At 43.0% G+C, this 24405-nt stretch overlaps 2 protein-coding genes across 2 annotated transcripts; one reads left to right on the plus strand and one right to left on the minus strand.

Moving 5' to 3' along the window:
* The first annotated feature begins 933 nt into the window (after positions 1 to 933).
* Positions 934 to 6046, plus strand: atf7ip2 (activating transcription factor 7 interacting protein 2). The gene is made up of 14 exons (XM_030789762.1): positions 934 to 959; positions 1438 to 1535; positions 1714 to 1845; positions 2164 to 2256; positions 3358 to 3428; positions 4127 to 4179; positions 4312 to 4370; positions 4485 to 4527; positions 4607 to 4683; positions 4788 to 4860; positions 4960 to 5012; positions 5312 to 5381; positions 5471 to 5520; positions 5645 to 6046. The coding sequence occupies exons 2-14, from the start codon at positions 1440 to 1442 to the stop codon at positions 6044 to 6046; spliced, it is 1272 nt and encodes a 423-aa protein (XP_030645622.1). The 5' UTR covers positions 934 to 959; positions 1438 to 1439.
* Positions 6047 to 8091: 2045 nt separating this feature from the next.
* On the minus strand, positions 8092 to 20649 carry emp2 (epithelial membrane protein 2). Its single transcript, XM_030790637.1, has 5 exons — positions 20558 to 20649; positions 10173 to 10284; positions 9089 to 9191; positions 8636 to 8776; positions 8092 to 8390 (listed from the first exon to the last, which is right to left on the minus strand). The coding sequence occupies exons 2-5, from the start codon at positions 10248 to 10250 to the stop codon at positions 8221 to 8223; spliced, it is 492 nt and encodes a 163-aa protein (XP_030646497.1). The 5' UTR covers positions 10251 to 10284; positions 20558 to 20649; the 3' UTR covers positions 8092 to 8220.
* Positions 20650 to 24405: the final 3756 nt, after the last annotated feature.

Raw genomic sequence — 24405 nt, forward strand, 5'->3', positions numbered from 1 at the left:
TCAGAAATAGCATTTATAGAAATAACATTTCAAGTCATTGTCGTTCAGTTATATTGACCGGCACAGTTTCTTCCATGGCCGCCAACAGACGTTATCAGTGTGAAACCGCTGGACAGAGGACATCTTAAAGTGAAGAATAACTGAGGAGCGCGCTGAAGTGAATTGGGCATTCACCATCACCGCAGGGTGGCGCTACGAACGTACGACGTTCTTTTTTTCTTCGCTTGGAGAACTGTAAGCAGTAGTTTACAACAGATGAAAAACCACGTTGTTCACCTATTTACACATAACTCAATAATATAGTCATAATTATAAACATTCAAGGAGTTTACCATTTAGTCCCATCTACTGGTGTCGATAGACATCAAAACATACAGTGTCACTATAAACGAACGGGGGTGAGAAAATGTGAAGGGCATATATAGCGAAGCATTATAGCACACTAAACTCTATAGCATCCTGCAACATCCCCCGAACTGAGACCTTTAAAAGGTGTTATCTCCACAGGGCCCTGTTGCGCAGAGTATTAAAGAACCCGGTCGAGATTACTACTTGCCCAATGAGGCTCCTGTGTGGAACCCCTCCCCTTGATTCGACTTCTCCAGACAAACCAGGACGTGTGTGACCGCGTGACTACTATGGTGAAATCGTTCTAAGCAGTAAAATGTTATAAGAATCTGGTAAGTCTTAGAACGCTGTGGCTGCATACATGTGTTAAGAAGTAGCTTAATGTTATGAGTGCGAATATTATCCACTGTGCACCGAAGATTTCCTTATAAAATAACATGGATCGGTCGTGTGAATTTACGCTAGTTAGGTTTGTCTTCAACAGTGATTTTACACTAACAAAAGTATCTATATTAGTTCTGTTGCCCATAGTAACTTTGGAGCTTTCTGGGTGATCCAGCATGTACCTCAGTGCCCTGGTTTAGTTGCAAGAATTGACATTATCGACAGCGGTACGTTCTCTTTTGCTGGTGAAGTCACACTGTTAAATTTTTATCTTGTAATGTTTGTAGCTAGTTTTCTAAGCACTTATTTCCGCGGCGGTTAGCCAGTTTCTGGTAGATGACAGCATCGGGGATACTAGCTAAACCAAGTGCTATGCTAAAACATAATTATGCCTAATATGTTTCATATGGTATTATGGAATAACTAATTACATCAGTGAAGCAAATCAGCCGCCGTCTCTGGAGAGTAAGTAGATTCAGTATTCGGCCAAAGAGATAGTGTTATACGTTAGCACCTCCTCAGTATTCAGGTCCGTTAAACAAAACTGTGTTTCAGGCACCTCTGAAAGAGTTTTCCATTCAGTCTTGCTGTTTCAACTATAGGTTAAAAATAGTCACGCTCTTAAGATTAAAATATTCGAACTCATATGTGTACGTTTGTCCATATGCAACCCGCACACACTGTGTTTCTTTAACTGCCCCTCAGACATGAAAAGGAAAAGAGAAGACCAGTCCAGTGGAACTGCCGCACCAGCGGTGGCTTTCCACAAAGCTGCCTGTGGAAATAAGTACTCCAAAACTGAGGTAACATTTGTCAAATTCCCCTCGGAACTCCTCCAGAGATGTTTTAATGCGATATGGCTACAAAGCAATGTGCAAGTAATCTCCTCAGTGCTAATGATCCTTCACTGGAGTTGTCTGCTATCAAATGAAAAGATAGATCATTATCTGTTCTTGATTATACCGTCGTGTGTAATTACAGATTCGAGAGGCTGTTTCAGAAGAGGTCCGCGCTGCCCTGAGACGGACTGAAAGCCTGATGAAGGATGTAATGGAAAGAATTGAGGAGATGGAGAGTATCTCCAGATACGCTGCAAAAATCCAGAGCCTGGAAGTGAGTGCTTGAGTCAGATTAAGTCCTGACAAATCCAGACCAATGCTCATTCACATGGCTTACCCCTGCAGTTTCGGAGACAAATGTTAAAGCCGCTTTTGGGGGTTTTTTTTTGGTCCTATGTGGCGTAAATAAGTTTGGTGTGAGTTTATTCATTTTGCTGTTGCCGTTTACAGCGTGAGGTTGGTGTTGTGACAGAGGAGAAACATAAAGATGTACGTCATCCGAACTAGACATCGATTTTTTTTTTTTTTCCTCTCCCGACATTGTAGGTGTCTTTGTTAACATGCTTGGCTCATTCTTTGTCATTAATTGAAGGCTCATGTAAAGAAGGTGAAACGGAGGGGAGATGCGGCCATTGCTTATGTCAGAAGACTGAAATCAGAGGGAATGCTGTCCACTCAGCATCAGGTACTTTTTCTCTCCTCTCAGAACAAGAGAAAAATCTCCTTGATTTTGTCCATTTAAACTCCACACTGGTCCTTCATACACAGAAACTGCCCATTTAAACTCCACACTGGTCCTTCATACACAGAAACTGCCTATTTAAACTCTACACTGGTCCTTCATATACAGAAACTGCCCATTTAAACTCCACACTGGTCCTTCATATACAGAAACTGCCCATTTAAACTCCACACTGGTCCTTCATACACAGAAACTGCCCATTTAAACTCTACACTGGTGCTTCATACACAGAAACTGCCCATTTAAACTCTACACTGGTCCTTCATACACAGAAACTGCCCATTTAAACTCCACACTGGTCCTTCATACACAGAAACTGCCCATTTAAACTCTACACTGGTCCTTCATACACAGAAACTGCCCATTTAAACTCTACACTGGTCCTTCATACACAGAAACTGCCCATTTAAACTCCACACTGGTCCTTCATACACAGAAACTGCCCGTTTAAACTCCACACTGGTCCTTCATACACAGAAACTGCCCGTTTAAACTCTACACTGGTCCTTCATACACAGAAACTGCCCATTTAAATTCCACACTGGTCCTTCATACACAGAAATAGCACCGCCAATAGTCTGAGTAACCCTCTGACCTTCTGACCTCTGTCTGTATTATCAAGATGGAGTAATTCAAGTCTCTAAAGACGAATTATTTGTCTGGAGTTTCTGTTATTGGCTTTTGATTCGGAGGTCTCAGCTTTTAGGGTTGTTATCTCTCTCCCTGTCCCCCTCTCTCTCTCTCTCTCTCATATATATATATGTATGTATATATATGTTTGTGTGTGTATCTATATATATTTGTTGTCAAAGCTGTACAGTTTGTTTGTCAGGCAGAGTGACTTCACTAGTTGAAAAGGATTTACTCTCTCCGGCCTACAGGCTTAAGTTGACATGGCTTGTGGTCTCTTTTGAGAGCTTTAAGAGACAGTGATGTAGAAAAAAACACTACAAGTCTGAGAGACCAGATTACAATGTGCCATTGTTCCTTTTTATGTCTGTATGTAAGTTAATCATTGTGTGGATTACTGTTATGTTTGAACAGACACCCACGGGGCCAGTTGTTCCCTCTAGCCAAACAGTGTCAGGTTCTGAGACAAACTTCAGTCTTCCCAGGTATGTGGTCACCAACGCTTTGGGTCACACTTTCATTTTTTTTTTTTTTTTTTTTTTAAATGATCTGTTTTACACCACGTTTTGACCAAGTGCTCTGCTGACTGTTGTACCAGTCTGAGTGAGTACATGATTAAAACTACTGTTCCATCGTGCTCCTTGTGTGAAATGTTGATATTGTGTTTAGTATGAGTCTCTCTGGAGCACAGAAACTGAGTGCTGGCAGTGGACACTAAAACCACTGTTATCCAGGCTGGAATAGTTCAGCCACACTCTTCTGTAAATTCATTCAGTTTAGAGACACATGTGTTTGAATATGCGTGTGGCGTAGTTCTAAGCATTGGAGCATGGTGAAAAAATGGATTGTTCCGTGTTTTTCTGGTGGTTAGATGCACAGTGTTAAAAATTCATGTGCATGTACACACATTCATTGCACATGTCACTGCAGCAGAACCCAGGAACTCATGGGACAAGCCTCTAGACCTCACTTTGAAAACTCATATTTTCTCTTTAACTGATAACCATTTAAAGGTAGCAAATGTGTGTGTTTGTGTTTGTCTGATGATGTGGTAGACATTTTATCTCTGAGCCCGAGGTGCTCCTCTGATAAGTATTATTAACCACAATCTGACTGTGCAGTATGGTCAACAGAAAGAGGTCACACCACGGCATGTTCTGATTTAAGACACTATTTTACACAGGAATTTAGTCAGTGAATGTACCCCCAGGAACAGCACATCAGCCATCTCACCAGGTTTGTTTAAATCGTGTCTGTGTTTTTTTTATTATTATTAATAATAATAATAATAATAATAATACAAATCTTTAATGTAAGCTTTTTCCGCTTCCTCACTAGTGTCCGAGTCATATTGTTTTCTTCTGTCAGGCGTCAGCAGTGAGGGGCTGCCTGTTAGGAAGCCCAAAGAGGGCTTCTGGCAAAGTTTGGTAAGCGGCTTGTTTGTTTGTCTGACTGTCTGTCTGTTTGTTTGTTTGTTTGTTGTCCTTGTAGCATCAGGGGTTTGTCTGATGTTTTTTTCTTTTAACTGTGCTCTGTTTCAGCGGTCAAAGAAGCAGGTGGTAGACCTCACCCAGGAGGACAGCGGTAAATAGCTTTTTGGGATGGAGAGCAGCGTAAGACAGTCCGTACAGAATCCGTCTGACTATAAGCATTATTCACTCAGTTCTCTCTGGTGAAGCAGGTCCACCACAGGAAGATGGTTGTCATTCCTCTGCTCCGAGTCGGCTGTCTGCAGGACAGGTGCCTACCCGTCTCTCAGGTTCAGCCTAAACGTGTCTGGTTATTTCACGTAGCGTCCGGTGATACGGCTTTTTCGCTGAACGTCACGTGTCACTTTATCACAGAGAGAAGCGGAAACTCAGGCACCAAAGGTGCAGAGGGTGAAGAGTCAAAGTCCGCCAGCCTCAGCCTCACATGGTACACTGACTCTGACTCCAGTGTCTTCATCCTGCAGTGTCTTCAATAGCTATGACTCCTCATTTACGCTGTGCTTGTGTTTTTTTCTTTTCCCATCAGACGAGACAGCAACAGATCCATCTGTCACTGAACCGCCAACAGAGCCATTCCCGGTAATAGCTTTACTCATACAGTTTATGTTTACATTCACATTTAGTGTTTTTTGTCCAAGGGGACTTACTCAATGGAGGTATAGCTCAGGGCGAAAACTAGAGTCTCGTGTTAACTGTGTGTTATCTGCCTCAAAAACTAGCATCTCATGTTAACTGTGTGTTATCTCCCTCAAAAACTAGCATCTCATCTTAACTGTGTGTTATCTGCCTCAAAAACTAGAGTCTCACGTGAACTGTGTGTTATCTGCCTCAAAAACTAGAGTCTCACGTGAACTGTGTGTTATCTGCCTCCCAAACAGGAGTCATCCGAATCATCGGGAAATGGACCTTCCAAATCTACCACATCTAACTCGCACAGTGTTTCACCAGGTCATAATCAAGCGCCTTAAATTCTTTTTTTCTATAATGGTGATTGTCCAGCTGTACAGAGGATGTATGTAAATGAATTTCCTTTACAGGAAATGCGGCGTCTTTCTCTAGTAACAAGAACCAAAATACATCACAAGAGGCAAGTTTCACCTCCTAAACGCTCTGTGCTTTTCCCAGTAATGTGAGAGCGTAGTCATGCAAATTCTCTGAGGGCAGATAGACAGTGGGAGGTTTCATTTTCGTGACCTTCTGGAACTTTCCAGGACGACTGGCGGTCCAGATTACCTCCTCTTCCTGACACTCTGCATCCTGCCTCGCTCCCAGCTGTGGCAGCAACCAAGAACCTGCCGCAGAAGCTAGACCTGCGTCTGGCCTGGATCACGGGCAGGCAGGAGCTGGGCCTGCTCTGGACCACGACGGAGGAAGATCCCTTCGCTCCTGACATGGACTCCTACTGCTTACTCTCCACCCAGGAGGACAAGGACGGCACCTTCCCGGAGTGGAAAACCATGGGAGTCATCAAAGCGCTGCCCCTGCCCATGGCCTGTTCAGTGAAGAGCGTGTCCCAGGGGAGAAGGCTTTGCTTCGCTGTGGCGGGCAGGGACATTTATAAACGCTACGGCCCGTACAGTAACATCCAGAGTTTTATTCCCCACCACAAATGAACGTGTCAGGTTGTCTCTCGTGCCTGTCCTGCAGTGGAGAGAACAGCCCGCTTTTTAAAACGATAAGACGTGAACACCACAAAAGATGTTTACTTAAGTCACTTTGTATGGAACCACTACTGATTGTCAGGAGGGATGCTAGTATTTACGAACTACTTTGTCAATACAAACGCTTACTTTCTTTGAGTTCAGTGACTCATGTCGATTTTTCATATGTTTTCTTCCTTGTGTCTTAGGCTTTGGAGTAGATAAAAGATATTTATGTTTTTGTTTTGTTTTGTTTTTTGTTTTGTTTTTTAACTCCAGTACAGTTCCAGAAATATAATTTCTTGCTGTAAGTTGTACCCCACTGACTGCATGGTGAGATGTTACTTTATCAGCTCAGTCTTCACTGGAAGAGGGTCAGAGCCTTTGTGATTGGTGAGGCATTAGCCTCAGACTTCCTCATGTCTGTGGTCCTTCTGTAAGGTTTGTGCTGGCCGTTTACAGGAGAGGCGGTAGCGTTAGCCACTGTCTCAGTCTGCTGTGTTGATGACTACTGCAGATGTGTTGGTTTAACACAGGAATCCTCAACAGTGTGGTTCTCACTGAAAACATGGGACGCTGAGGACTGAATCCAGAGCTGTGGATGTCTGTCTGACTCAAATAAATGACAGCACAACTCACAGCATTTCTTTAAAATGTAAAATACATTTAATTAAATCCACAGATAAACATGTTGAACCCTTTTTTTTTAGGATCAGTCTTTCTACAAACACAGGCGATGTAGTAGACCTGAACACGTTAGCAGAGCAGAACAAAAAAAAAGAGAAGAGAGAGAGAGAGAGAGAAGCTGCCATTGCAATTTCATTCCAATTCCAAAAGCCTTCAGTAATGGAAATAATACTTCATTTGATTTTAAAAAAAAGGTGAACAACAACACAATGTAATTAGTCTACAATAAATACAGCTTTTTATCCAAATCGCCTGTTGTATTTTGTTTTTTGTTTTTATTTTTTAGGCAGGGGGAGGGGTCACTCCATGTCCTCTTTGGTAAAGAGTTAAAAAAAAAAAAATGAAATGTTCTTGTTTACAAAAGGTAGTCACATAGACTGACATCGCTTTGCTTTGGTTTGTTATTATAAACCCTCCATTGACTGATTTAAAACAAAACTTTAAAAAAAAAAAAAAACCCTCTAATTCCCTGTGTTACCTTCTACACCTCTTCCAGTTTCTGTTCTACTTCAATAATATATAACAAATGGAACTACAAACTGTAATTGATTTCAATATTGAAATTACACTAAATGCTGCAATTAAAATAAAACATGCAATACAATAAAGTATTAAATCTAATAATAATAATAATTATTATTATTATTATTATTATTTTAATAGAAAAAAACCCTAATAAACTGACTATTTCACAAAACAAAATGAAGCATCAACACACAGGCTAACTCTAAGTTTGACAATTTGTTCAGCTTCAAGTATGATCAAGTGCCCAAGAAAACACGGTGGCACGACTTCTGTTTCATTTCTTTTTGATTCTTTTCTTTCTTTCTTTTCTTTTTTTCCCATCTGCTGGTAGGTCTACCTGCAGATGTCAGTCTAATACCTGACACTGTTGTTCAGGAAATATCTATATTTATCAATACATATATTAAACAGAATAAGACCAATCTAGAATGTTTCACCAGATGCTATCTCTTATGTAAAACTACAACAATGGTTTTGTTTTGCTTTTTGTTGTTTTTTTTTTGTTTTTCTTTAGTGGTTCCACTCTGTTCCTGATTTTCTCCTGTTTCATTTCAGAGTCAAACAGCTGTATTCTGTGAATTTTTCATTTTCAAGTCTGAACATGTGATTCCCAGTTTTAAAACCCATTCATCACAGCATAGCACATCTTCACTGACGGGATCGACGAATGACACTTCAAACACAAAAAGGGTTAAAAATCGTAAAACAAAATCACTTCTACTTCTTACTAAGATTTTTCCAGTAATGCTACGATTAATATAAGAGTTTCTCTGCTCTCCTTTTATATAGCCTTTCTTTTTTGGCAATGTATTTGAACTACACACAAAACAACAACAACAACAACAACAAAAAACGTATATTTACAAAATAAATCGACTCAGACGTGAGCTGGGAGGCCATAGCTGGTGTCAGCTGATGAGGTGGGCTGTTGTGCTTTACTTGCGTTTCCTCAGCACTAGATACATCAGGCCGCTGATGAGAGTCATTGGAAAGGCGACCCAAGCTAAGATGAAGGCATAGCCGTAACTGCCCTTGTAGAACTCAGTGCTCTGGAAACTCGTGCGCTGGGCCGTGTAGATGGACGCTCCGATCATCACGCACAGGCCTGAGGAGGGAAGCACATGGCCCATTAGACGTCGGTCCGTCAGCGTTCACGCTATTCTGAGTTTAACACTGACTCATCTATGTTCTTCTATGGCAGTGGGGGGGGGGGTTTGGGTCAGAGTACAGTTGACCTGCTGTGACGAACTTTATAGGATAATTTGTGGGTTAGTCATGTGAAGGTATCTGAGAATAAACTTTGACTCGGGCATCAGAGTTTGACTCAAGCATCTGGAAGTGAAAACTCACAGGACAGCAGCTGAATGATGGCAGTGAAGACGAATCGCTCGCCTTGCTTCAAACGGAAAAGCTGCAGGATGAAAACGAAGAAGCCCACGCAGCACAAGATGGTGGCGAGTATCATTGTGGCCTGGACAGCCTGGAGGTAGCCTGTTGGCATGGAAAGCAATGGATATCATCACCCATATGATCATACATCAGTACTCCACCTGTACAGTTTCCTATTTTGTATGGTGACCTAAAACACTAAAACACTGAAAAGCCAACGAAAGATCTTCCCAACCAGACAGGCCGAAGCTAAGACCTGGACCCTCTTGTTGGGCCCTTAGCATTGGATAGGTTTGTCTTGCTAAATTATCGGGCCACGTTGCTTCAACCTGCTCCAAAGCTTCACATGTGATAGAAGGCTCCAGATGCATGGGGATATGGGTATCTGTGGAGATGAGCTCTGGGGCAGCTTACCTGCTGTCGTGGATGCACTGTTCGGAATCTCATAGCATTTTGTGGAATTACAGCTGTACCACAGGTCAGTTTGGAAAATCACACCATCCGTCACCCACCACGCCTGGAGAAGAGAAGCCGGTCACGATGACACACTTTACACTTTATCGTTTTCAGCTCCAACAAAACTTCTAAAAGGCCAAATTCCTACATTTACAGTGACACTGAGCTCATGTAAACTTATTCTCTCTCTGATCTTAGCTTTCTGAAGTGTAACGTCAACAGGTTTAATAAGGTTTACAGATCACTTTAGCACATATTGCTATTCCAAAACTGGAAAAATAATTCAAACTGTTCAAAACAGTTTACAGGTTAGAGATCAGAAACCTTAACTGATCACTTGCTGTAGTGTTGATTTAACGTGGTCAGAAGTTGCACGTTTTAAAAGTGCAGTTTATCAAATGTGACTCTTCAGTTAATAAAGTTAGAGTACAAAAGAGCAAAAGGAGAGAGAATGTTCTTGAATTGCACTTAAGTTTTAAAACCAACAACTTTTTACCCTCAAGAGTGTGAGAACATTTAAGTTGGATCATCATATTTTTTTCATAGTTTTGGCAATTTACCGTGACCCTAGAGGGACGCATCTTTGCAAACAATAAACTACTATGTTAGACATATGATCAGACTGAAAACAGATTAGTCTGTGAGTTTACTGAACCTTAAAATGTATTGAGCCTTCAAAGTCTTCAGATGTTCACGGAAAATGTGCCCCAATATAATTTTCTGATTCCATAATTTCCACACTAGTTTCACTGGTAAAATTATTGCAGTTTGACTCTGTTGAGCATAATTGTCGAATACGGTCAGTTTAATTGCAAACAGTGTTGCAATAATTGGCTTAGCATGAAGCAGTCCCTCTAACTGTAAAAAACATTAAAAACACACTCCAACAGAACAAACAAAAATGATTTAAAAAGTGAAGTCTTAAGAGAGCATTTGTGAATTTGTAAAATAGATATTTTGGCCAGTCCGCTTGAGAGATTTAGAATAGAGTTACAGACCCAAGTAAATCAACAGGACGCGCATGAACAGAGTTATTACTTACATTCTTTATGGTCGCGATGAAGAGGAGTAAAATAGAGACAATGTGGAAGAGGATGATGAAGGCCAGTATAGCCAGCATGGCTGGAGGTGGAACAAATCAAAAGCAGGTGAATCTGAAAAAATAATTAAATCAGAAAAAAAAAAAAAATCATGTTTATTATTGCACTACACCGGCTGTCGTGGCAACTGCCCCGTGAAGGGGAAACATCTCTTACGGCTCCATCTTGTTTGTATTCTCCACCTGCCTGCGTGAAAGCTCTATAAATCTCTGTAGCTCTGACGTGTTTAGCGGTTTAGTACCTCTGCATGTGTGTTTTTTTTTTTTTTTTCTTTTTGGTCTGTGTCTCTATGGCCAACACAGGAGAACTTTTGACCTGTTGTTATGCCTTCCCTGAGTTACAAAGACAAGCACTCTCGAGGAGTACAGCCCAGACAAATTCAATTACAAACTCTTACAGAGTGCAATGTGAGTCCCATCACACTATGCACGTTGCTTGTTCTCTCATCCAAACAAACAGGCAAAGTGAGAAATTATTCATCTAACATCTATCATCTGATGGAGAAGATGGAGAAAAAGAGAAAGAAAGACCATCAGCTTGTACTTGTCTCTCTCTCTCTCTCTCTCTCTCTCTCTCTCTCTCTCTCTGGATGCACCAGGATTTCCCTCTGACGTGTCGAGAATTTTTCATTAGGTCAATATCCCGACCTATCCCCAGAGCAAAGCATCTGGACTCAGAACAAACTGTTCTGCTGTTGCATTGCTGAGGTAATGGCATGGCAGCACAGGCTCTGAGCTCATGTCTAAAGCTTCTATTCAGGGTTGGATTTGGCGCTGAAGGTTCCAAAGCCCTGTGGCGTGGGCTCAAGCCCTCGACTGGGCCTCACAGCTCCGGGCTGTGAAGCTGCTTCCGCCGGCTTTGCACAAAAAGCATGAGTGAGCAGACACAAACCACAAACCTGCCCCCGTCAGGGAATCCACACGCACCACTACTCTTTTTTCCTCTCAGGGTGGATGCCTGTTTGGTTTGTAGAGGGATAGGCAAGGTCATTTCCTGCGCTTAAGAAGTACTTCATTGTGGAAGGAGGGGACGTCCAAAAATGCACAGGCCTCTGATGTCGAGAGGGAAATATTTATGTTGTATAAAATCAGCTGGAATCACAAAGAATAAAAACACAGAGGTAAAGCTCTGGCCTTCACCTCAGTTGGGTGGTGAGTGAAAGAGCTTTTGTTGTTGTTGTTGTTGTTGTTGTTGTAAGCATTGCTTTACCTTGTTTATCCTGCTGACACATGAAACACATAACCTTAAAGTCAAACAGAAGTCCTGCAGGGGAAGTACAAGGGTGAGTGTCTTAGGGTTAGTCAGTTGCACACACATGTTGAAGACCAGTGGTGTTGTTGGCAATCTTCATTGTCATGCCTAAATTTACTTTCACGTGCTGGTTTTTTTTCTCTCTGCTAAAATAAAACCATCTGTATCCATTTTCTGGAGAACATATCCTCATAGTCACCCACAAACTGCTGGGGAAATCATATCAGCGTTTAAGAGGACCAGGCGAAAGTCGAAACACTCGCTTCATTCATCTAGTACGGTTAGCGTGAATAAGGGCCCTGCCGCAAGCAAAGTTAATTACTGAGAATTGACTTTAACATTTAAAGTAATTTCACTGAAATATCTTAATGGGAAAGGCAGTGTGAAAGACTTAAGGTTTAATAGATCTTAATCTTGAAAACTTATGCCTCAATACATTTAAAATTAATACTCCATTTTTTTTTTTAACATGCTAGCAAAGAGAACTCAAAAACCAAAGCTCACACACGCTGTAATAGAGTGTAAGTGATTGAATATGCTTCCTAACTGTGATATTTGGCTCAGAGGGAGAGAATGAGAGATACAGTATTTCTAATATGAAACAAACCTGCCTCTCATTCTCCGTCACTGTTTCCCAGTAGCAGTTAAGAGAAATAGACACTATGTGGCCCAAGATCAGAGAAAAACAAAGCTGTCCCCCATTACGGCTCACAGAGGGAATTAGGGAGGTTTTATGATCCCGCCAATGTTGCAGACATAATGAAAGCAAAGCTGGTCAGCTGACAGGAAGCTGGCCTCTCTCTGGCATCCACGCAGACTTGAGCGCAGGAATGAGGCCGGTCTGCCTTCGCACTCTACAGCCTTAAACAGAAATCAGCTGAGAACCCCCAAAGTATGACACGTATTTTTATTTTTCACTTTTGCAATGTGAGAAATTAAGATAGACATCGAGCCAGACGGTCTAACTTCTTCCCGAAGGCCGTGTTTATGGTTGTTCCCTTATATGGGCAAAGCCAGGAAACCCCATCCACAGGAGCCTCCTGTCTCTGAGAGCTGAGCATTAGGCTTGTTGTTGTCTGAAAGTGTAAACTGGGAGGTTGGGCTGAGTGAGCGGTTGTGGGCTGCTACAATCCTGCTCCGCACATGGTCTTAATTTACTCCGCAGCTGCCTTCCCGTGCCTCACTGAGACATGGCGGAGGAGGTGGAGGAGGAGGAGGAGGAGGAGTGGCGCAGGAGGAGCGAGAGAGAAATGGAGGGAAGGAAAACTCAATGGAGAGAGAGAGAAAAACATACTGGCCAAAAAAAGAAAACCCCAAAACTACATTTGACCATGGAACCGATGATTCAGAGAATGTTCTTTAAGAATGTGCTGTGTTCAGCAGGAAAGAGAGAATTTGGCCTCCAGAGACTTTTTCAGTGAACGGTGATCAGTAAATGACTGAAACCGACGGTCTACATAATCTATCTACAACCGTTCTAACTGTTTATCAGATGACCAACAGGTCTGTCGTCGGCACAAAATATAAGCCGTGACATGTAAGTTAGAGTTTTTTCACAGGCAAAACGACTGAGTAAGGGCTGTCTCATGAGTGCACTGCTGAGGGCAAGAACCGCTGTCACTCCAGCAGACATTCCCACTCAACACACAGTTCAAATGTAGAAAAGCAAAGAATCAAAGGACCTTCATGCTTTTCCGTGGCCCACGTGAGGATGTGCACACTGAACCAGGACAGGACAAAAACAGAACTCCGACTCACTCCTGTTGCATGTTAGCTACAGAGAAACATTAGCATCCAGCCAAGTCTCCGTCCGCCATGTGGTTCTTCCCTCGGGACATGTCATTCATGGTAGAGCTCCAAAAATCAGCTCTCACAGTGATTCCACACAGTCAGGACCCACACACCAGCTGTGATTGTTCTGCCACACACACAACCCCCCCCCCCCCCCCCCCCCCATCACATTATAGACCTATAGCAGAGGAAATTATGGAGGCCCCCCCCCCCCTCAAAAAAAGCCAGTGCAGGGATTGGGAATCCCATTTTTTAATCTGATGCATTGTAGCAGTCCATATGTAAACCATTTAGAGTACGGCACAGTTTAAAATAACTGTTATGAATTGCATGTATAAACAACACACACACCAAGCTTTTAAAGTCACTCCTAATCACATTTTTGATGAATAAATATGTTGTATTCATACATCAAATCAATTCTTCATCTCAACATTGGGAGGTGGGGGTGAGGGGGTTGAAAAGACATCTGTATAGCAGCTGCAACAGTTTCAGTACCAAAAAAAAAAACAACAACAAAAAAAAAAAGGTAAAAGGCCAGTTCCAGCTTTGAGTTGAGCCTTATAATGGAGCAGGGGGGGTTGGGGCTCGCTGTAAAAGTTTATATACAGTGGAGACATGAAAAGCCTACGAGCATTTGTCTTGGAAAATGGGAGCCCTCTCAAACAGCCGTCTATCTGCAGTCCTGCGGTCGAAGAACTGAGGTTCAGCCTCACTTATGGCCTCTGCACCTATAAAGCATCATTAGCCAAATGAATTGGAAACAGGGCTTTGACAGAGGCTTCCTACATGCATGGAGTCTACTCATTTCTCTGTGTATGTGTGTGTGTGTGTGTGCGTGTCTGTGTGTGTGTGCATGTGTGTGTGCGTGTGCATGTGCATGTGTGCGTGTGTGTGTCTGTGTGCGTGTGCATGTGTGTGTGTGTGCGTGTGCATGTGTGCATGTGTGTGTCTGTGCGTGTCTCTGTGTGTGTGTGTGTGTGTGTGTGTGTGTGTGTGTGTGTGTGTGCACGCGTGTGTGCGTGTGCGTGTCTCTGTGTGTGTGTGTGTGTGCATGTCTGTGTGTGTCTGTGTGTGTGCGTGTGCGTGTGTGTGTGTGTGTGTGTGTGTGTGCGTGTGTGTGTGCGTGTCTGTGTGTGTGCGTGTGTGTGTGTGTGTGTGTGTGTGTGTGTGTGTGTGTGTGTGTGTTATGCAGTAGTCTTTGCCTGATTCCCCATCAATGTGGTGGAAAACGCTGACTCAGATTTCACTTTTTAATGTCATTTTTTCATAAAACAAGAAGCCGCAGCCGCAGGTCCGACACTCTTCCAAGTTTGCCCCTGAAAACAGACACTGCTGTCATGGAACAAATGATCAAAACCGAGGGGGAAAACTCCTTCCATCTTCCATGTACACACAGACCTGTGTGGCGGTCTCCTTGTGTGTTACTCCTTCCCTCTCCTCAGTTCACACCACATCATTCCTCCAAACCTTGGCAGACACGTCCACAGGGCTAGATCTGAGGCATTAAATTGGCCAGACTGGGAAAACACAGCGTTTATATGAGCACAACCTTCTAACCACACGGTATGCCACCACAGCAAACAGCCAGCTAAAAATGCTAGCAACCCTAACCCACATCCAGCTCCTCTACAATCGCTTAATCATCACTCAGCCCTCGACAAAATGTCACGTCACCTCCAACACTGGGAAGGTAAAATGTCAGGATGAATGAAGGTCATGAGACTGGCCTAACTGGAGTTCCTGCAATCCCAGTGACCAAAACGCAGACAAACGGTTGACTAGCGTCTGACTGCCTGGAGTGTTGGGTATTTAGAGTAACTCTGAGGCTAACGTCACCCAGGCCAAGCTGATATGGCTGGCGGTAATGGCTGTCGGCGCCCTGAAATATCAGTCGCTGACGTCTTAATAAACAATAAACATCATCCGTGCCCAGTCCTCAGAGTGTAGTAACCAACCTCATATCAGAGCAAAAAGAGGATATATGAAAAGAAAAATTACTGCGTGAGGAAATTCACTGAGTTGTGGGATTGGAGCTGGTGGAAGAGTCTAAATGTTTGAGGACATTATTTTGACAAAGAACAGTTATTCTAAATAGCGGATCGGGGAAAACAGTCATTCCATAAGTAACTCTGTCATTCTAAGGCCAATTCCCTGTTGAGGCTCTTCAAAGCCAGCAGACAACATAACAATAACCTGGAATGGTTTCAAGGTTGTAGAGAAATGTGTGATGTTCTGAGTCTTTATCCAGTCGCCACGGGAAGGTCTCCAATGTGTCTTTTGTCTCAGAGGTCATTCATGGAGAAGACGACGGGATGACATTTTAAAAAACTGCTTCATTTTAGCGAGCGGGGGGAAAAAAAAAACTGTTGCGAAACATAGAAACTAACCGTCAGGGAAAAAAAAAACAAAGTCTTTCCCTTCCCAGGACAGGACCGCTAGTCCCTCCTGAAACCGTTAAGACCTCGTTTAATTAAAATTAATGCATTCCTTTCACCTAAAGACCGATGTGTTTCTACACATTTATTTGCATATCACAAACAAATGTGGCCTCTACGTGCTAGTCACAAATTAGCAAGTCTCTCCTCAATGTTTATGTTTATCTTTATCTGAAATGAATTGAATTAATACAATGTGTTTCTTAACGACTCTGTTATATTTGGGGTTATATATGTGTTGTGCAATAGTCAAGTGCTGTTGCATTCAAACTGCTGTCTCAAACTTGTGAGAAAAGATCAGGTTTTAACAAAGCAGCATGCGGTCCTGATCTTGGAAGAAAGACAAAAGCATTGGACCTGTCTCTGAACATAAAGCCCAGGCCTCTGCTCTTTGGGCCTACATGAAGATTAAAATACCTTTCCTGATTTCCTTTGTTTACAAAACTCATTCTCTCTCTCTCTCTTTCTCTCTCCTTCCCTCTCTCTCTCTCTCTCTCTCCTCTCTCTGTCTCTCTCTCTCCCTCTCTCTCTCTCTCTCAGACATGAGTCTTAGACAAAGAGACTTTTCATGTCTAAGTGAGAACAGGCACAGCAATACTTTACAATGCACATTTTTTAAAGCTCATTTCATAGATAAAACTACAGATGGTTAACACATAGCAATGAAAAAAAATGTTCTTAATCAATTCATAATGAGTAAAAGGTAGCACTGAGACATAGTACTGATAAATGTTACCACCCCCCCCCCCCCCCCCCCCCCGGCTTTGTGTGTGTGTGCGTGCGTGTGCATGAACAACAATGGTTCAATTCCAGGACTTATTTTTAGAGAAAACACAAAAGCCTGAGTTCTTCCCTGGCAGGCTTCCAATTTCAGAGCTTTAATGGACAGAACCAAACAACTCTGTGTTTTGGGTACAGTGCAGGAGGCATTATTATCCCCACCCAGTTGCCTGCAGAGTAAAAAGCCTGTTAAAAAAAAGAAAAGAAAAAGGGGGGGGGTAGAGAAGAAAAAAGTTATGTCGCCTAGCTAAATTATACTGTGTGTAATGGTCCCTACTACACAGAGTGAGTTTTCTGGCAGCTCTGTGGTACCAGGATGTAGCTTTAGCGTAACTCTCTCTCTCTCACACACACACACACACACACACACACCGTTGTAGAAAATGAGAGGCCACACGGCATAGCCCTGGTGCAGAGTGTTTGTTTCTTCGCTGTATCTGATTCTGTGCTCTGTCCGACTGTACTGGTGTTGCTCTACTGGTATTGAAAAATGTGACGGGGGCCTGCTCACATGCTTTTCCGCCTCATGATGGGCTTCCGAGGGGCCCCAGGTTGGGTCGGACCCGCTGAGTTGAAGGCGTCTGTTCGGGTGTTGTTCAGCTTTAATCTCCGAGACCTCTGCTTCGGGCCGCCAAGCTGATCGCGGGATCCGTCAGGATCTACCGCAGAGCCACGGTCTTCGGGAGCCGACGGCATCATTTTCACGCTGCGTTCCTTTAGCGACAAGCCCTGGGCCTGAGTAATGTCTCCCATATGGAACCAAGCAAAAGACAAGTAGGTAAAAACCCAGAGGAACAAGCCCTGCCTCCAGCTATCTCTCATTCACATGCTCCTCTGGGGGCTCACCAGACACTTTGATCTTAAAGCAGGGCCTTTAAGAAAAGGAGGGTTTTCTTGACTCTGGAGCACCTCTCAGAGAGTACCTGTCTCTTTCCGTTGTTTTAAATGGATCTTGGGGTAGAGATTTTAACCTTGCTTTTGCTTTCAAAAATAGGAAACATTCACAGAGCAGTAAACTGGTTCCCGATCACACGTCTTAATTCAAGTTGTGTGCTTGCTTTAAAACAGGAACCAACCATCACCTGGAGGTCCTGTGAAGTTTTACAACAGATGTTGTTTATGGTGAAGCATGTCATAACACAGAACCACAGACAAAAGTCAACTTTCCAGCATAAATGACACACACATGAGTGTGGTGGATTTAATTAGTCAACTCATGCAAAAAGCTCACTCTGACAAGAGCACAGCCCTTTTCCTGCTGACTGTCTGTAACTATTGTGCTTCTGTTATTGAAACCTTCTGTGCCTCTGTCAGAGAGAGAAATCAGAAATGCCTCATGTATTCTGCCCATCAGATTAAAACTGATCCCCACTCCACCCCCCTAACCCTAACCCTAACCCTGACCTGCCCCCTCATTCATGTATATTTCTGTGTGTAAAACATGCAAGTGAGAGAGAGAGAGAGAGAGAGAGAGAGTGTGTGTGTGTTTTTCTGCTTCAGTATGTGTGCGTGCCTGAAAGATCTCCCCACCGATGTACACGGAGACCTTGACTGATTGACAGCTCTGAGAACTTCACCTCATGTGGATCTGACAACTGCATTACTGCACAACACAATACAGTTTACAGTTTACTTTATTTCTCCTCAGATTCACACAACAAACCCTACAAAGCCAGCACAGATAAAAAAGTCTCCACACTGTATCAGACAACTGGTTTCTCTCTCTCTCTCTCTCTCTCGCTTTCTCACACACATACACACACAGACACAGACAGACACACCCAGTAACCCACTTGCTCTCTACTTCATTGGAAACAGCTGGTTTTCATTAGAACTGTTTCTTCAATTGGTGTGAAAGCATTAACTGACAGAAGTGGACGAGTCTGTGGAGAAAAGGAAAGCGTCTGCTCCAACTCAGTGTTTCATTGTTCTAATACCACTGCTCCTGTTCCTGCTCCTGCTGCGATCTCTGAAAACGTGTCATTTCAACACTCCATGGTCTTCACACTTTCAGAGACCAGTAGCACGACTCAGGCTAGAGCCGTACGGAGCGTCAGACAGGGACAAAAAAGTGTCACTCCAGCATTTTCAGTGTCACCTCAGACAAGCCTCTAATACAGCCCTGGCTAAGGAGATCAGTGGTGTACAAGGCCAAAGCAGTTCAGTTTCTGCCATCAGCTTTTCCAATTACAAAGAAAGAGCAAAGCTGCCTTCTGGGACTAAGGGAGAGGCCATTTGTGATCCACACTCTGACACACAGCACCAGTTCCTAACAGAACTGCCCAGTCCATTCACCAGTAAAACATTACATGCAAACCAGATTGTAATCTGCGCTGGTATTTCACAAGCTGAAAGCAAATCACTGGAAAAGTCTTTTTTTTTTTTTTTTTTTTTTTTTTTTTTACCAAGGGGAAAATTAACACATGGAAAAAAAAAAGAGTCCAGCTCTTCTGACATCATTCTGTCCCAAATCTTCTCCATAGAACTATGTCTTAAATTCTGAAAACAGGGCAGTAATTACATTTCCAGCCAAACACTTCGCATTGACAGAAGGCCGCTAAACATTATATACTGGAGGAAAAGAGGAATGGTTAACCCAGCATAAACAGCTATTACTACACAGGCTGCTCTTCAACCGCTCTCAGGAGAATTCCCTTAGTCGGGGCAGGTCTGGGACGACTGCCAACGGAGGATACGCTATTTGGTTCCACAAACTGAGGATATATATCCATCCATCGGCTCTTTCTTTTGTTCAACAATAAATCATGTTTTTAGTGTGTGAGTGCGCGCCCAACCCTCTCGTGCTGTTATTTTTCACCTGTGTGTACAGCATGACTTTTCATGTGGAGAGTTACCATCGCGGCGCCCGCAGTGGCTGCTGTTTGCATAGTACTCCTGGTTTAGTCAGGGCAGCGGAAACCCAGCATGCTGCAAGCCGGTCCGACTCATGAAAACACAACACCATGTTCCCCACCCCCCAAAACATCCCAGCGCGCCATTCTGGAATGTGCCACGGAGAGAACATTGCTATCAAACTCACACACTCGAAGTGCTACTCAGTGTGCCAGATTTATCAAAAAAAAAAAAGTCAGCTAAGTGAAAGTTGAGTCAAAGCCGTTAAGAATTCTTACTTTACGTTCAGTTCCATCTTATATGCGATAAGATTACTGAGGTAACAGGACGGCTTTTCTCCGCTTTGTTTGTGTTTCTTAATGGCCATGCATGAACTCTTTATGTAGAAGTGTGCCAGGGGATTGCATCGTCCTCCCCAAATTTATATTGACCTCCTTCACAAATCACTTACTTTCCAGTGCATTTACCCACACATCTTATCATACATCGACACATCTGAGCTCAGTATGTCGCAACATCTGGAAAGATATCATTTACTACATAACAGTACTGTAATAGGTCACCAGGAGGCGCCGTGCGATACACAGGAAAGGGAAAAGGCACTGTGTAGGGGAAAAGTTCTGCATCTACATTTTTGATCCAAAAACTTTTCAGAACACAGTTTTAATGTAAAAATGAGCCGCACAGATATTTATCTTCGTACATATTCTCACAATACACACTGGACATAAGGGATTTTTCAGACTTTTGATCAGAGAGTATCGTTCTAACAATGAAACTTTCCTTGAAAAATTCACAAGAGGACAGTTAATTGCTCAAAATTCTAATAAACTTAAAGCCCACCTAACAGCAATACTCAGAGAGAGTGATTCAGTCAGCATCATCAAACAGACTTCATTAGCGCACGGCACACACGATAGACAACGCCCCTTTCTTTACGTACGTTAAAGCACGGTTAAAGCATGCGAATCCTCACTGCACCAACGCCCCCCACCACCTAAAAATTGGAACAAATATTTCGATGGCGATATAAACCACACATGATATGCTATACAAAAACCAAACAAATACAGTAAAAGAAACTTCATAAAACTACAGAAATAAAAAACAGGATAGTAGTTACTGCTAAACTGATCTTAATAAAGTTCATTATGTCCACGAAAGTAATCGGCAAATCATATATCACGATTTATATGTGTAATCGTATCACTCACCGCTGTAAGAGAACCAGGGGTATGAGTTCTTATTTTTTAAATACTCGTATGAGGTCGCCCAGATGTGCAGACAGAGTGATGTAAGCGCTAACGTGACCGTCGGCAGAATGGTAGTAGCGGACTAAGTAAAAGTGCGCGCTCCTCACTCGCAAAACTGGAGCTGCCCAGCACCAAACTGGGTGTGGTCTGCAATTTAATACTTGTTGTGCTGAAAACGGAGAGGAGGAGGAGACAGTTAGACCCACTAGGTGCTGAAATTATATTCAGATGACATTCTGAGTGGCAAAATTGATGGTAAAGCGTAAGTGGACCACTTGAGCCAACTGCTACGGTCCTCCGGCGTACCGCGTACAAAAGGTTTCAACGAGACTTAAACTGAAAAGTTCAGTTTAGGAAAAGTTCATACTCAAAAGGAGACACGCTGTATTAACTAGTTTTGAAAGTTTACCCGTTTAGAAGTTGTAATCACATTTCATTTGCAAGTGCGTGTGCGTGAGAGAGTTAATGTGTGGATGTGTTTGCGCGCGCTGCAGTTTGACTGTATGCTTGAACTCAGTTTTTTTCTTGGTCCTGAATTGAGAGCTCGAGAGTTCTGAACGACAGTGTGTGAAAACCCTCATCCTGTTTCTAGTCAGAGCAGAGAGTGAGGCCAGGAACAGGATGAGAGGAACAGGAGATTTACTCACAAAGGAAACTGTTAAATCCCTCTGCTACGCCCCTGAACTACATCCACCAACGGCCCTCCACCCATCTGCTACCTCTTTCCTCCCACCAGCTGCATCTGCCCCGTGTAACTTCTCTATCCTATCTGCTATACGCCACCTGCCCCATCCCTGCCTCATATTTTACACTTTAAATACATAGATATCATTTTGGCAGTTTAATACCACCTGTAGAGTCAAATTTGTGACTGCTAGTTAAATTTCCTGTCCACTATACCGTTTGTGTCACCAATTTCTTCATGTTGCTGTGTGTGCATGTGAGTATGTGTGTGTGTGTGTGTGTGTGTGTGTGGGTTGTGTTCTAGGGGTCAGCCAGGCAGTGGGGAATTGCTGTGCAGACAGCCCTCTTCTCCAGAGTCTGAAATCACACAGCATGTGCCCTGTTTTTGACCTCTCCTCTCAGACACACATCCAGCAGTCTTTCTCTTCCTCTCAGTATCAGGTTTGAAACTGAGTGAAGTAATAGTCCAGTTTAACCCAAAACTGTGGATGAATTAGTGTCAGAGAGTGTTTTGAGCACAGAGAAGTGGAGGCCACAGAATGGTTTTTTTTTTAAAAGGGCCAGTGTTGTTGATCTAAAGAAACACTAGAGCCCATCTGGAAAATGCATTAATTACCTGTGGAGACTCTGCATAGATGTGGTAATATTTTAAAAATAGCAAAGATTTTTTTCCTGACAAATTCAAACGTTTATTAATAAATCAGTGTGTGTGTATGGAGGGGGGTTAAAATGTGTAAAATGTAGCGTGAGCCACAGCAGCTGTATGTTTGAAGTGGCATGGCTCCAGCTCTTTTCATTCATACAGTGCGCACTGTGGATTCAGATGGACATCAGTGACTCTCCTGCAGGATGGATAATGTTCTCTTTGTAAGACTGGACTGTTGTCATGGGAAAAGAATCCATTCACACCAGGGAGGACTCCCTCTCTCTCTCTGTCTCTCTCTCTCTGTCTCTTTCTTTCTCTCTCTCTCTCTCTCTCTGTCTCTCTCTCTCTCTCTCTTTCTTTCTCTCTCTCTCTCTCTCTCTCTCTCTCTCTCTCTCTCCCTCTCTCTCTCTCTCTCTCTCTCTCTCTCTCCCTTTCTCTCTCTCTCTGGGCTAAAACCCTGAGATCTTTCTCCTCAAAGCAGCCTGTGAACATCTGTTGTCATTGATCATTCTGGCCCTAACTCTGGGGCCTATAGACATCATGGAACTCAGAAAATTCCGGCAATGTGCTAAGAGTGCAAACCCATGAGAAACATATTTCCACGCTAGTTAAGTCTGTCCATCCGCAGGGCTTTAGATGGACGGTATTCTTCTCAAGGCTTGTCGCACAGAGTCTCTAGATCACAAATCTCTCCTTTATTTAAATTTTATTATGCTTCAGTTCATCCAAAGATTGTTTAGCCATAAAATCATTGACGTGTCCATTCCCTGTGCACATTACATTCTGTCATTAGGAAAATGCTCAGGTTTCAGTGTGTGGGTTTTTGTTTTTTTTTTTTGTTTTTTTTTGCCCTTGTGTCAACATGTTATCAGTGAGAGTGGGCTGTAGTGAAGCCTTATGGAGGTGGAAAACTGGTTCTTCTCCTCCGGCCACCTCTGTGCGTATTAGGTTAGTGTCCCTGTTGATCGAGTTACCCACACCTGTGGAGAAAACACATCCAGAGAAATAAAGAGAGGAGGGAAGAGCAGCTCTCTGGAAACTGTATTTTCACCGAAGCATTTCATTACCATCAGCGGAAATGGCTGTGTTATTTTCGATGCATTAGCAAAGCTTGCTGGGTATTGTAATGTAATTGACCAGTACCAGGTGCACTGTTGTTTGAATGGCTTAATTTGACAAGGCTATTAAAATATGTCTTTAAAAAACAACAACAACAAGAATAACGGAATGAGTGTTAAATCCACTTAGTCAAAAATAAATAAATAGATAAATAAATAAATAAATAAATAAATAAATAAACAAAAACTATCTGAAAAAAAAAGGTCATCTAACCATGTGACATCATTGGCTGGTGTGTCAGGGTTGCGTGGTGTGTCTTATTTGGGAGTGATGCTCTGTGTTTCAGTGCTGCATGCGTCTCTGGGATTGTTTCCATTGGACAGCTATGTGCTGCTGTGGCTGGTTTGGTGCGGTGCCATGGAAACTTGGTGAACCAGACAGCTGTGAAATAGCGGGCCCGCGGCCAAGGAGCGCAGAGCAGGGTGGAGCTCCGGGCCCAGCGAGGCCCAGCTACGGCCTCACAAAACATCCCCAGACCTGGCTCTCCGCTCTCCTCCCTCCGTCCACACCACTGCACTTTCCTCCGCAGAGCCAGCCAACGTCGCATCAAAACATAACAGAGATGTCATCTCACACCCGCACAGAGGAAAACGTGCATTAGGCCTTGTGCAAGACAAGAACTGTGTGTGCGTGTGTGTGTGTGTGTGTGTGCAGCCCGGATTCATATCCAGCTTAGCATCAGTACTGGTCCCTTCAAATAATGGTTTTACTGGTTTGCTTTTGACGTCCTCCTGTCTTCTACTGTGATTATTTTTTTTATCGTGTTCTAATCAGGACATACTGGATAATGATCTACATTAAGTTACAGTTAATTTACAGTTCATGTCTTGTGAGGATCTGGTGCGTCTCATGTGTCAGTATGAGTGATGCAAACCATTATTACATGAACTTGAATATCACAGATTTGACAGAGTATGTCAAATATTTTACACACAAATAGAGAAAAGGTGCTCTCTTAATTAGAACACTTATGTATGGTATTGTATTGTGTTGCATTGTATTCCATTCTATTCTGTGTTTTAATGAAAAAATTCTGCTTTGATGCCATAAGTCATTATTCACAGAGAGCTATTCTGCTGCATAACTTCAGCCCTAAACGAGCACACCTGCTGTCACACGTCACATGCTCCTTGACTGTTTGACGGCCGGGAGCTATTCTGTTTGTGTTCCTCTGAAAGAAAGGCATTGCACAACCAGTCTCTCTTCTTCTGGCCTGGGTCTGCCTTTGGACACTGGCCCCTGATGGAGAGAACATACCACAGTCCTGAATAAAACAGACCTCACCACTCGGTGAGCGAGCCTATGAGGGAGACCAGTGGTGCTGGAGAGTGAAGGCAGTATGGGGTTCAGTTTGTGACTG

The sequence above is a fragment of the Chanos chanos genome, chromosome 13 (assembly GCF_902362185.1).
Source record: "Chanos chanos chromosome 13, fChaCha1.1, whole genome shotgun sequence".
Classification (NCBI taxonomy): domain Eukaryota; kingdom Metazoa; phylum Chordata; class Actinopteri; order Gonorynchiformes; family Chanidae; genus Chanos; species Chanos chanos.